The sequence below is a fragment of the Peromyscus californicus genome, unplaced genomic scaffold (assembly GCF_007827085.1).
Source record: "Peromyscus californicus insignis strain IS unplaced genomic scaffold, ASM782708v3 Scaffold_8__1_contigs__length_139910024, whole genome shotgun sequence".
In the NCBI taxonomy this organism is placed as follows: Eukaryota; Metazoa; Chordata; class Mammalia; order Rodentia; family Cricetidae; genus Peromyscus; species Peromyscus californicus.
The window spans coordinates 27,711,216-27,724,733 of record NW_026294606.1 but is presented as its reverse complement, the minus strand read 5'-3'; the positions used below and the strand labels follow the sequence as shown (position 1 = coordinate 27,724,733).

Below are 13,518 nucleotides of genomic sequence, written 5' to 3'. Positions count from 1 at the left end.
GTAAACTTTAAAGCATGTGACAAACAAGGGAAATACTACAAATTTACAAATATTGGCAAAATTTCCTTATATGTAAAAAATTCTGGGCCAGGAGGTGGTGACACATGCCTTTAATCCCAGCACTTGGGAGGCAGAGCCAGGTGGATCTCTGTGAGTTCAAGGCCAGCCTGGGCTACAGAGTGAGTTCCAGGAAAGGTGCAAAGCTACACAGAGAAACCCTGTCTCAAAAAACCAAAAAAAAAAAAAAAAAAGAATTCTGGTACATTGAAAAAGACTTCTCAAAATACATAAAAGCAAATTAGAAAATGAAAGCCAGTCTATAAAGGAGGAATTGCAAATGGAAGGTAAATACACAAAACATCGTTTAATATATAGTAATCTAAAATTGCAAAATAACTAAAGTGAAATTTATAATAAATGTATGTGTACTAGTGGATTTGAACTTAAAATACCCAATACCAGCTAATATGTGCCATATTGCCAATCTACTGACAAGATTGTAGCTAAATATTTCAAAAAGCAATTTGGTGACTGTTTCATTAGTAGTGACCTGGACTTTATTCTAGAGCATGTATCTATCTATCTATCCAGTGGAAATAATTCAGAGGTACATAAAAATATGTATAATTGCTCAATATACTAATAATTACAGCGGAAGAAATATAGAAATTATGAAATGTTCTCCAACTTTCCCACACAATATTAAAAGCAATTAGCCATTGAAATATACTTGGAAGAAACTTTAATGGTAATAGAAACTGCATCTGTAACAAAGCAAAACTTAAATGTGGAAAAAAGTCAAATGTGAAATATGTTCAGTCAGATATGAAAATCTGGATTTATACTTCCATTATTACTGTATGTTGCTTAAAAAGGCTGAAAAATATGAATGTATATATGCATACTAAATGAAAACCATTGGGGGAACCCAGAAAGAACAAAGTGAGTATATCTAGAATAACTGAAAAATTCTTGGGTAAAAAGTTCAAAAATAAGAAAAATATGAGAAAAGTTATGGTGGTTTGAATGAAAATGGACTCCATAGACTCATATGTTTGAATGCTTGGTCCCCAGTCAGTGGAACTCTTTGGGAAGGATTGGGAAGTGTTGCCTTGTTGGAGGGGGTATGTCACTGGGCAGGGGCACTTGAGGTTTAAAAAGCCCAGGCAAGGCCCCATGGCTCCCTCTCTGCCTGCTGTCTATGGGTCAGGATGTAAAGCTCTCAGCTACTGCTCCAGCACCATTTTTATTTGCTTCCCACCATAATCACCATAGACTTACCCTCTAAAATTTTTAACAAGGCCCTAATTAAATGTTTTTTTTTATAAGAGTTGTTTTGGTCATGTTGTCTCTTCACAGTAATAGAATAGTAACTAGGACAAGAGGCAAGGTAAATTCTTATGAAAAAACAACAGTTCATTACAGTGTTGGGTCACGAAACCCAAGAGTCAAGAAACCTGACACAAAATGAGGAAATCATCAAAGATTCCAGGGGCCATGACAAAGAAGTAGCCAATGCTGGAGTAACAAAAGCCACTAATGAGTAGAAGAGATCCTATATTTCAGTATTTGTGAATTAATATTGTTTTTCAGTGCATTGGCCATCTTCATAGAGTGCTAGGAACCAGCTTACTAATCTAAACACAGAGAGAAATGAGAAAAGACTCTTGCCTCAAGGCAACAAACCAACAGATATTAATACAGAAAGAACAAGAGAGTTAGATATAGCTATTTGTAATTCCTAATGAAATCACAGAAGTAAGTTGATATCATTAGCTCAAAGAAGAGCTTTGTAATGGATGCACAAGTGCAATGAAATCTGATTCTATTGATTAATCTAAATGTCCATATCTATTGATTGAATCCATGCTTGGCATGAGTGAGGAAGTGTTTTTACTCCACCAAGAAAACATCCAGAATGTTTGAGAGTGAATTCGATCTTGTCTTTAGATATAGGTAACTACTTAGCAGAAAATGCCATGGGGGTTATAGACACATATTTCAGGACATCAAAGCTCAGAATTAGCAAACTAAGACTATGGCAAGTTCTACACGCTAATGCAGTTTCAGCAATGAGTTTGTGGTAAAACAAATAAATAAATGAAGAGGATTGCTGAAGACATGCCAAAGAGTTCAAATTATAGACATTTTGAACAACAACGAAAAACCCATAAAGCAAATTTTAGATTGGTAAAATTTGGTTAAGAAACAGGCAACCAAGAACTCTTGTTGATTTTGTTATCATAGTTATATAGTCATGTAACAGTCAATATCAGGGATATATTCTGAGAGATATTATTTAGCCATCTTCATTGTTTTCTGAACATCATGAAGTATTCTCATGGAAATTAAAGCAGTTATGATGCCATTAGGCTATAACCTTATGGGACTACTACTGTATATTCAAGATAGCCATTGACAGACATGAGATAATGTGTTACATGACTATGTGTGTACACATGTATAGCGTGTATGCCATGGTTATTGTTAAGTCTGGGAGCTATATAAATGGATTTCATTGTACTATTTTTGTTAACTGTCTCCCACACCACCAAGGCAGCAGATCATTGTCCCCAGTGCTCAGCACCATAGTAAGGACAGTAGGAAGTGAACAAAGGCCTGCTGCAAAACTGAGAAGTAAACACAATGGTTTTTCCTTGGAATGTGAGAGAAGTCCAAGAAAATGAAGAATTTCCCATTGTGCCATGGGTTACTGTTGATGGGATGCTATACACCTGAGAGCTGTGAACAGGCAGAGTTCTGTGGCCCACGCCAGGCTACCCCGACTTAAATCTTGCTTTCAGCAAGGCAGGCATAATCATGAATCCTCAACAAGGCAAGGAAGTCAAACGGGAAACCCCAATTTTAATTTCAAATTTATTTATGATTTTAAAAGAAGATTGAAGGTGGAAGGCTGCACTTTATGTCCCCTGTTTTATTCAGATCTGTCACTTTAAAATACAGCTGTTCAGAGTGAATTTTAAAAAAAAATCACTATGGAAGCTCCCCAAGCTCCCTATTTTAGAAAGGCTAGGAAAATGTAATCATGCTTATATTTGGCTGTCAGTGGTTGTTTTTGTTTTAATAGTTAATGTTTGTTGTTTTAATATTAGGGATTGGCTTCAGAAGGGGTAGTGAGTTTTATCAGTTCCAAGGGAAAGGTAATTTCTACTTAGTCAAGTGGACTGTGTACACAAGAAAACAACTAATTCATTGTTGTAGGAGCCCAACAATTTGGACTATCTGATAGACAGTGTGGATGTGCAGGTTCTAAGCAACTCTTGGCCAAGGACCATCATTGGCATTAAACTTGGAGGTAAACGGATGACACAGCGTGGCACTCATCTTCCCCGGCAGACACGTCACAGAACACTTCAGAATGCCTTGTAAATACCCACCCTTCCAGGGTGACTAACTCTGTACATGTGGTAAGCAGTAAAGAACGACAACCTCATTTATTTTACTGTTCCTTTGGTGGGAATTCTGAGGTAGTTAAAAAGAAAATTGCGGGCTGCAAAAAAATTTAAGACTCACATATAAGCCTGATTTCAGGCACCCTCTTGGACATTGCAACTGGCCTCCCACCCAGCCAGAGTAAGAAAGTCTTTACAGCAGACATGTAAGGGCAAATGCCAAGCCCATTGATTTTTTAGTATCTATATAGCCCCTTTGGGAGAGCTATTCATCAGTGCATAGGCTGAAAAACTCCTTCTGGTATTTATACAGTTTTAAAGTTAAAGCAGGTCTCATGTCCAATGCCCCTAGGTGCATGAGCTTATCAAGGCAATAGCTGAAGGAGCAAAGAAACTATGGTGGTAGAAAGGCTGCCACACAGGGCATTTCCACTAGGGCTTGGGCTTGCTTCTAATCCTTTAGGAATAACAACGTCGCAGGCCCTTCAAGAAGGCAAAGGGTATCAGTCACTCTTTCAGAGAAGGCACAGATTCACAGGACTCCTTTGGCCAAGCCCCTTTTCATCGCTTGACTTCTCTTTTGTGTAAAGTTGAGCACGTGGATGCAGAGAGTACACGACCCTGTCAGAGGGAGTGATTTCATCTGCACAGCAAGTGTGTCTCCAGATTGGTGTCACAATATGCTTCTCCATTGCCAGTCAAATCAGAAGAGAGATCAACCTGCTGGCGGTGTGCCCCGAAGGCATGTCAGGGATAACTTCCTGTCTCCAATGGTTGGAACACACTGGACCACAAAGAAAGCCAGTTCCAGAATCTGGCCTTTTATTCTGGAAGGTTCCAACCCACTTCCATCCTGATAGTCTACTGTAGCCATTCAGGAGTCCCTTACTATGTGGCCATTAACTTCAGTATGGAAGGAGGCTGATGAGACACCAGAGGGCCATTATCATTCTCTGCAAACATGGTGTATGATGCTACAGCATGCACCAGCTTGTGAGTTTATTCAGTGTGTGCAACTTTGTTCGTTTGACTGGTTGAGGACTTTTTAGTTTATGTGCCTTCCAAAAGTAAACTATTATTCATGAAGCAATTCTACAAAGAAAATGTCAGGGATTCTTTGCTTAGCTGTATTCTCTGAGGGATGCTGTGCCTGTATGGGCATGCTTTAATTTCTTTTTTTTTTTTCTTCTAGAGAAAAAATTTCATTTGATATTATAGCTGTCAACCTCATTTTCTTTTTTAAAAAATTTATTTTAAGGACATGACTTTCGAACATTGACAAGTGGTCACAGAATTGTGTCTGCTGGCCATGTAATGTTTCTCTTGATACATATTCTAGTTTAATTTCTATTATGATAAACACTGTGGCCAAAACTTGTGGGGGAAATGGTTTACTTTACCTTAAAGCTTTCAACACGAAGGGATATCAAGGTAGGAACTCAAGGTAGAAACCTGAAGACTGTAACTGAAGCAGACTGTGGAGGAACACTCCTTACTGGCTTGCTCCCCACGGTTTGCTCAACCTGCTTTTTTATATAACTCAGAACTACCTGCCTAGTGGTGGTACTGCCCACAGTGGGCTGGGCCCTCTCACATCAATCATTTCTCAAGAAAATGCCTCACAGACATGCCCACTATCTCATCTGACGACTTTGTGTCAAATGGACAAAAATTTAACCAGCACAATACACAAAGCCAGTTAGTTACAAATAGCTTCTGCCTTAAAAATACAGCCGTTGCTATAAATGGGTCCAGATACTCAAGGTTTTGTCCAGATACCCGGCTTGTTTCCTAATTTTCTGTAGGACTTTAACAAATTTATGTGACATCACAAGGTCTATGTCTTCCTTGAAATATGAGCATAGCAATTCTATCCTGGCCTCTGGGGGTGTTGTTCATCAATTCAGCTGGCGGTTAGTCCCTGAGCTCTGACTCTGAGCTTCTGATGAATGAGGGTGACCCTGTTCCTCTTCTCCTTCCCTCTCCCCTTTCCATCTTCTCCTCTATAATTCCATTCCCTTCCCGGCTTTGTCTTTCCCTCTTTGGGGAGAAAAAGCTCATCCTGTAACCCAGGCTGGCCTTGAACTGGCAATTCTGTTTCATCTTCCCTCATGCTGGGATTACCTATGTGCATCACCAAACCCAAAGGTCACATTTTCCAAAACACACAAGCTAGGAAGATTCAGCCAATGAACATACTCTGAAGAGGGTGGAAATTTTCGCATAGACATAAAGACAAGCCATGCAGGAATACAACTCTGGATTAGACTCTTTCATTTTTACTCATTCCAGAATTATCTTGTAGAAATGTTCCTGTGAGCTGCTTGGGTTCTCTTTTGATTGCAGGGCCACATCAAATGATGCTCACTTGGTGTAAGATGAATTGCTAAACAGTCTTATTAATAAAAAACCGGAAGCCAGATATTGGGGTGAAAGCTGAGAGATCAGAGGAGCAGAACAAGCCACAGCCACAAGTTCTTACTCTAGGAAATCCTCAGCCCAAGAGAGAGCCACTTCCTGTATAATCACGCCCATATCCTTTCTGTCCCTGCCATCTCACTTCCTCTCTCCATCCAGCTGCATCACTTCCTCTTTCTGCCTAGCTCTGTCACTTCCTGTCTGTCTGTACAGACCTCCAGACCTTTATGGTTAACTAGTGTTGGAATTTAAAGGCATGTGCCATCATGCCTGGCTCTGTTCCCAGTGTGGCCTTGAACTCAGAGATCTGGATGAATCTCTGCTTCTTGAATGCTAGGATTAAAGGTGTATGCCACCATTGCCTGACTTCTAGGTTTAATGTAGTGGCTGGCTTTTTCCTCTGATCTCCAAATAAGCTTTATTTATTAGAGCACAAATAAAGTATCACCACAACTTGGTATGAAAAGAAGGGATGGTTTAGATTGTGGAATGAGAGATTTAGCTTTCATCCTTTTCTCATCAAGAGTAATTTCCAAGCAGGGCTCATGAGGGCTCACAGAAATGGAAGTGACAGTCACGGAGCCTACATGGGTCTGAGCTAGGCCCTCTGCATACATGCTGTGGTTGTTTAGCTTGGTGCTTTTGTAGGACTCCTAACAGTGGGGGTGGGGATGCCTCTGACTCCTTTGCCTGCTCCTGGGACCCTTTTCCTCCTACTGGGTTGCCTCATTCAGCCTTGATATGAGGGTTTATGCCTAGTCTTATTGCAACTTGGTATGCAATATCCCTGACTGATTTGGTTGATATCCCTGGGAGGCCTGCTCTTTTCTGAATGGGTCTGAGGAGACGTGGGGGGGTAATGGGAGGAAAGGAGGCATAGGAAGCTGAGGTCGGGGAGTGTATTATATGAGAAAAGAATGGAGAAAAATGGAGAGTAATTTCCATAACCAAAGTAGAGTCCAGAACCTCAAAGAGGGTTGAAGCCATGTGCATGCTCTGGGATTCTGCCCACAGGCCCTGCTCCACTGCCATGTAGAGCCAGAGTTAATTGTCCATCGACATGCTATATTCTGTTCCTGCTCTGTGGGCTTTGGGGTCATGATTAGGCAAACACATGCATTATAATATTCTGAGAGCTGATCTGGTAATTGAAAGACTACTAGATAATGGTTGTCTAAGAGCTAAGTACGAGTCACTGTTTGCCCTGTTTTCAATTCTAACTTGGTCAGAGGGCCCTATTTTATACTCTTGTTTGACCCTGACTTATTTTAGCACTATTGTTTTTATATTTGTAATTAGATTTTATTAGCTTCTCACTTGTCAAACCTGTTAGGACCTCTATGAGGTCAAAATTCAGTCATTCCCATTGCCTGTCCCTAGTGCTGAATTAAGTCCTGTGCCCTTAATATCTGCAAATGAGTAAGCAGTGTTGTTGTACCGTGCATAGGTTACTGTGTTGTCATGGCCACAGGCAAGACATACCATCTACATCTGTGGATTGATGAATAAATGGCTCTGGCCTGAATTTGGAATGTGGGCTCAAGGGCCTCCATGAGCAGGGGCTATTTGTCATGATTCCTCTGAGAATCCCAGTCCATTCTGTATTGAAGGGTCTTAATGACCTCTTGTAATAACTAAGCAAGTAGTCAAAAGGTGGATTTAATAATAAAATACAGGCTGGCCATATTTATTCATCTCTATCAAAAATATCCAACAAATGGCAAGCATTAATTTCTTTACATCAAATTAATTCAATTTACTTGCTTTAAAGGAAATGCAAATTTTTTATGGAATAAATGAGGCAAAAATCCTAGAAGTTAACTTGGTATTGGATACTGATAGGGAAATCTGTATACATATCATTCAGACATGTACTTCAACCACTGTCCCCCATATTTTTTTTTCTCTTTACAATATGGTAAGGTGTGAGATTACACTTATGCCTGATCTGTGGTGGTGATATGGTTTGGTGAACCTACATCTGTTTCCTTGGAGTTATTAAATAAATGCTATAAACGTTTATGAAGCATTAACTATGTACCCACGCACTATGTGGGGTGCTGGGAATGTGAGGTTAAATTGAGCAAGGGACAGTTAAGGATGAGGACAAGTTGTCAAGAGAGGAGGGCCCTCTGAAATGTATAGTCAATACCCAAATACTGATATGACTCAAATAAACACTAAATACTGACCCAGAGTACTAGACAAAATCACTAGAAATCTAAATCTTCCAGAACCCACTCACTGACAGTGATGTCACACTACTAAAAGGGAATATTTGACATTTAAATAGTGAAACACATTCAATAATTCATAGTTCCTCGGTGGTCAGACCAGACAAATTCACAATAAATGCCCAACTCGCTTCTACTTCCTATGTGGGAGCAGTTCTAAGTCTGAGAAGCGCTCCCTGTTAGAACAGACTGGAAGCTCTGGTGGCAATATTAACTTAAACACTGCGCAGGAATTCTCCTTGCATCCACTCCTGCCCCTACCAGGCTGCCTTTGCTATCGATCCTCATTAATGATTTGGTGATTAAGGAGGATAAATTGCCTATGAATGTGAAGCAGTTGGAAGGGCCCCTAGGAGCACAGCTGAATATTTTCTCTCAAATACGTGTGCTGGTGCAATTTGTCAACCCAGTGTGCACTGCCACATTAGTCCTCGATGACACACCTAGTATGTCCTATTGCCAGCACCTTGATCCACCTAACTCTGTTTCCACAGCTTTATCTTCTTTGTTATTTTTTCCACTTGTGCCAAGGCCCATCCCTTTTATGACCCACTTTCTAGGGACTCAGTGAATCCCCTGTTAATGCATCAGCCTGCACACACACCTAAGTGACATGATTACCAGTCCCTGGGGTCCCTTTAGTGTATGTGGGAGGATCTTCATACAGAAATCCTTTGTGGGTTTTGCCTTGGGTGCCAGGCTGAAAAGTCACACAACCAATGAAATGATGGGACCTCTCACTCCTGTTTCAGACACCTTCCCATGAGAGTCCTCAATGAACATCGAAAGAATGCACTTAAGAAACTGTCTTAAATGCTAGTACTGGATTATTTCTGTAGGGAATGGCTATTCAAAGGCATGCAGTTCCCCAAAAGATGGGCATAACAATCAAATAGAAAAGCTGCCAAGTCCCTCTCCGTGAGAGAAGAAAGAGTTTGCTTCTGGGAGACCAGTGGAGAGAAGAGTTTGGAGAGGAGGGGAAGTAAACACGGGGAGGGAGACCAGGAAGAGGCAGTGAGGTGAGAAAGACTGAGATTAGATTCAAGGAGGAGCTAATGGCTTTGTGAGTAGGTGAGACCCTTCTGGGTTGCAGTGCTATGGTCTTGTGAGTATTATATAAACCCTGGTTCTCTAATGTGGTTCCACCTATGAGCATTAGCTTAGCTGGGAACTAGTGAGACATACAAAATGTGAAGCACAGTCCCTGACCTACTTAGTCTGTGGGAACAAGTTCTGATGTGACTCTAGGGTGGAGAACCCCTGAGAAGACCCCTCCCATCTGCCTCTTATCTGCAGATAGAACTGCAACCAAAACCTGAAGGATGCAGATGAATTTGTGCAGCCACTTTGAATGTCGATGCTGAATCTGAGGAAGAACTGAGTTTCCCAGAGGTCAGCAGATGAGTAACCGGATTCCTAGAGGCATAGATGATCAAGAAGGTAGAAACCCTCCAGGAATTTGTAGAAACATTCAGGTTTCCACAGGCCAAGGGATTAAGGTGTCCATGGCCAATTCCCTGCATTCAGGAAGACAGGGACCCACTTGTTACACTTAGACTTCTATAACAAGCTTACCTTCTGCTTCTCTGATGACTAGTTCTTGTTCCTTCCTCATTCCCTCAACACGTGACTTTGTTCTACTCCCAAGGAGGAATCCAAAAATTGGCCGCTATTGTGTATCCCTTCATAGAATTTTGAAAACATTTACCCTTTTCTCCCCTGTGTGACTTCTCAGTGAGGTGTGCCTAGGCCACCTCTCTTACACCCTTCACCTCATCCCCTACTTGCCCAGGCTGATTTGCCTCTAAAGCCAATGTTTTCCAACTATGGCTTCAGGAATCACACAAGAATCTTTGGAAAAAAAACTTAAGCCCAGGATGGCTCTAGTGCAATCACAACAGAATATCTGCATGGAGACGCGCGCGCGCGCGCGCGCGCACACACACACACACACACACACACACACACACACACACACACACACAACACTGGTCCTATGCAAGAGCAGTATGTACTCTGAACAGCTGAGCCATCCCTCTGCCTACCACCCCAGTGTCTTAAGTAAGATGCCAGTACCCATTGCCTATATGCTGTAGTCCATCTCCCTGGATTCTGCCCCATTGCTTCAGTGGCTTCATCCTCTCCGAGATCATAGTGCTATCATATTTCCACAAAGAACAACTCCCTTCTTTCCTTCACCAATTCAACTCTGCAGCAATACTCAACAGTTAACTGCAGTCCTCTTGATCCAACCAAGATGCTTGGCTCTTGGCCTTTTTGATTTCCTAAGACCACTGACCATTCCTTCCCAGTCTACTTTGTTCACTCTTTTGTTACTCTAATTGTCTGCTCTTGCTCTTGATGACATAATATTTTCATGGCTACTTCAGCCATACACTCTAAGTTCTGTATCCTATTATTCTAATGCCTACTTGATGTCTTCAGCTGGATGTCTTACCACTGTATTATCATTTCTCGGTGTCCTTACACTATCCCTTCCACCTCTCCAGCCTTCCCAGTTCCAAAGATATCACTGTCATCCACTCAGTTGACCAGAATCGACATCTAGTTATCTCTCCTTACATCTTCTCTCTATTTCTCCACTAATCTCTAATTCCTCTGCAGCCAATGTTCTAAGTCCAAAACTGATATCCCATTCATTTCCTTTTTTCAGCTCCATTGCCTCCACTGCAGTTCAATCCTTTGCCATCTTTGTCTTGAAGCACAGCTGTCAAATGGGTCTCTCTGGTTTTAGTCTTACCTTCCTTCAACTCTTTCTCTGCACAGAGATTCAAGGGGAGGTCCCTGTGTTGTAACAGGGTATTTAGGGCACAGCACACCTGGTCGCTAAGCAACATTCTGAATGGAAGTACCTAGAAGCTGCTTACCACACGTACAAGAGCAGATCCAGAGAGCAGTGAAGCAGTGAGATTATGAGTCTTTACCTTCTGGATAGCCCATCTGGGAAATCATTACGTCAGGAGAAACCACTAACGCATTTTTTTCCTCAAGGGGAGTGACCACATAGTACAGGGATGAGACAATCCATAAAGCTGTGACAAACTGAAATTTGGGTGGATCATGTCATTCCTCAAACATCCTGGGCAATTAATTACATGAAGCCTATGACTGTCTTTTTTCAGTGCAAGAAAAATCAGTTACAACTTCCTGACTAATTGTATAAATGTGGACTTTTAAAATATTAATTTCTTAGCCTTTCTACATATGTCTCAGTCTTATTTTCCTTTACTAGCTTCTCTACGGGACTCCTAAATGCTGTTAGTCCTGCATTGTCTTTCTTTTCCCCCATGTCCAGGTGACTTCTCTAGGTTTGGATAACTCTCAAATGCACTCTGACTCTCCTCCAGATTCACACACTTGCAGGTCATTTCTGCTATCACTTCTAATTCATTTTCAGCCCCTTAGTTGGCACCTCTATTCCCCATCTCCACAAATAGCACAGCATTTCTCAGTTCAAAATGCCTTATATATAATTGATGAGATTTCTATAAACAGGACTCAATCTTTGAGCTACACATGGCCCAAGTGATATCTCTTGCTCATGTCAACCTTGAACATGAGTCATATATATGTATATATATGTACATATATATGAGTGCTGAGTAGGTGATGATGAGAGCTGGTGGGTGGGAGTGCAGGATCAGCTAGGTTCCACGTGTCAAAATCACTGAAAGAGGTAAGGGAAAGGACAGAGATCTAGGTATATGTTTAACAGGAGTAGAAAACATTGCTGTCCCATCATTGCCTACATCTACATCAGAAAATCTAGATCCAAAGCAACTTTTTCAAACCAAGGGTTATGCAAAATAAAAAAATAGCACAGACTCAATGTTTGGAAGATGTTCGGGGAGTGATACTCCAACTCTAATAGGCTGGTATGAGTGGTTTCCTGCTCTCAGCTCTTAGATCTCAAACTGCTTCTTTGCTACGGATCTAACACCAGATGCCACTCTCAGCCCCACATCATGTATGGAAGCAGCTGGGAGCAATGAAATGGCATAAATGGGAACAGGATAAAATCCTATGTAATCTGAGTTTTTAAGTTGACTTGGTAAAGAACTCATTGACCCCAACTCAGTAATCTAAATATAGCTAGGTTAAGCTTCTGCAGAGTATGGAAATAATTCAAAATAACATTAGAGATTAAGTAATATTATGTTAAAATATCATTACCTATCTGTATTTGCAGGCCAATTGTTTGTAAAATGTAGACCTATCATGAGAATAAGTAACTATGTGGGATCCTTTAAGCTTTCTCTTCCTGAATTAGTGTGATGAAATTAGTTCTGCTATTTACATAGTTGATTTTATTCTTTTTTTTAAGTAGAGTCTTGGGTTCTATTAGTCTTGAAAGTTGAGTTTAATAAGTCATTTTTTTTGCTTATAGAACAAATAATACACTGAGATGACACCACAGGTCCATAATGAGCCCACTCTGTAACTTCGAACAAACTTTAATTAATTCCTGAAGTAAGTGTGTAGCAGCATTCATTTCACTTACATTGGGGAGTAAATCATGGATCTTTCTCACTTTCAGTCTTGAAATCAGGGTGATGATTAGTCCAACTTCACTGGACTTAGAACCATTAGGAGACCTTTCCAGAGAGGTTTAACTGGGACCAGAAAGCCCCACCCTAGATGTGGTCTCACCACCCTGTTGGGGAGAACCAAGACTGTATAAAATGGGAGAAAGAACTCCAGCTGAGCCCTGCCAATCTTCTCTCTCACTTTCTGACTGCGCCCGTACTGTGACTGGCCACTACACCCTGCCACGGCGAACTTCACTCTCAGCAATGAGCCAGAATAAATCCTTCCTCCAAGTTGCTTCTTGTCATGTATTTGGTCTCATGACACAAAAAGTAGCTAATGGAGTCAGAAGGGACGAGTCCTTTGGAGTAACCCTTTTACTCCTTCAAAGGAGATGCTTTGGGACTGTGGGAACTTTTAAAGATGAGTACTTGCCCCTTACCTTCACACCAAGGATTGAAGAGAATATATGTGTCAGTTTCTGGGTCTCTGCGGGTACGCAGGATGCCGTAGGGAGTCCAGACCGCAACATACATGCGGAATTTTCCCACGATGCATTCAGGGGAAGACTGGATGGAAAGCCGCACAGACCTGTCCTCATTCATGATGACCTTGGCCCCCCACATTCCACTTTGCAGCTCCGACACTACAGGTACTGGGATGTAGGTGCCCTTGTTCTTCTGAGGGTAGCGACCTATGAGGAGAAGGAAAGAATGGAAGATAAAAAAGTTTCTCAGACCTCTTGTTCCAATTCTGTAATCTTGTGGCTGAAGGAGGAAAATGCTGTTAGACTTAAAGTTTTAGAATAAATATCACTTCCGCTGCCAAGAGGCGTTATATTAGCTGATTCTCCTAATTTCTTCAGGGCTCCGATTTGCCATGGCTAATAAAAAATTACAAAGATA

The 13,518-nt window shown here is 41.2% G+C and overlaps 1 protein-coding gene across 1 annotated transcript in view; it reads right to left on the bottom strand.

The window, feature by feature from the left end:
- Positions 1–13,518, bottom strand: part of F13a1 (coagulation factor XIII A chain) — a 160,634-nt gene that overhangs the window by 100,229 nt on the left and 46,887 nt on the right. The window contains exon 4 of the mRNA XM_052727628.1: positions 13,056–13,307. Coding sequence (XP_052583588.1) covers positions 13,056–13,307 — 252 coding nt within the window. The remainder of the gene's footprint in view (positions 1–13,055; positions 13,308–13,518) is intronic.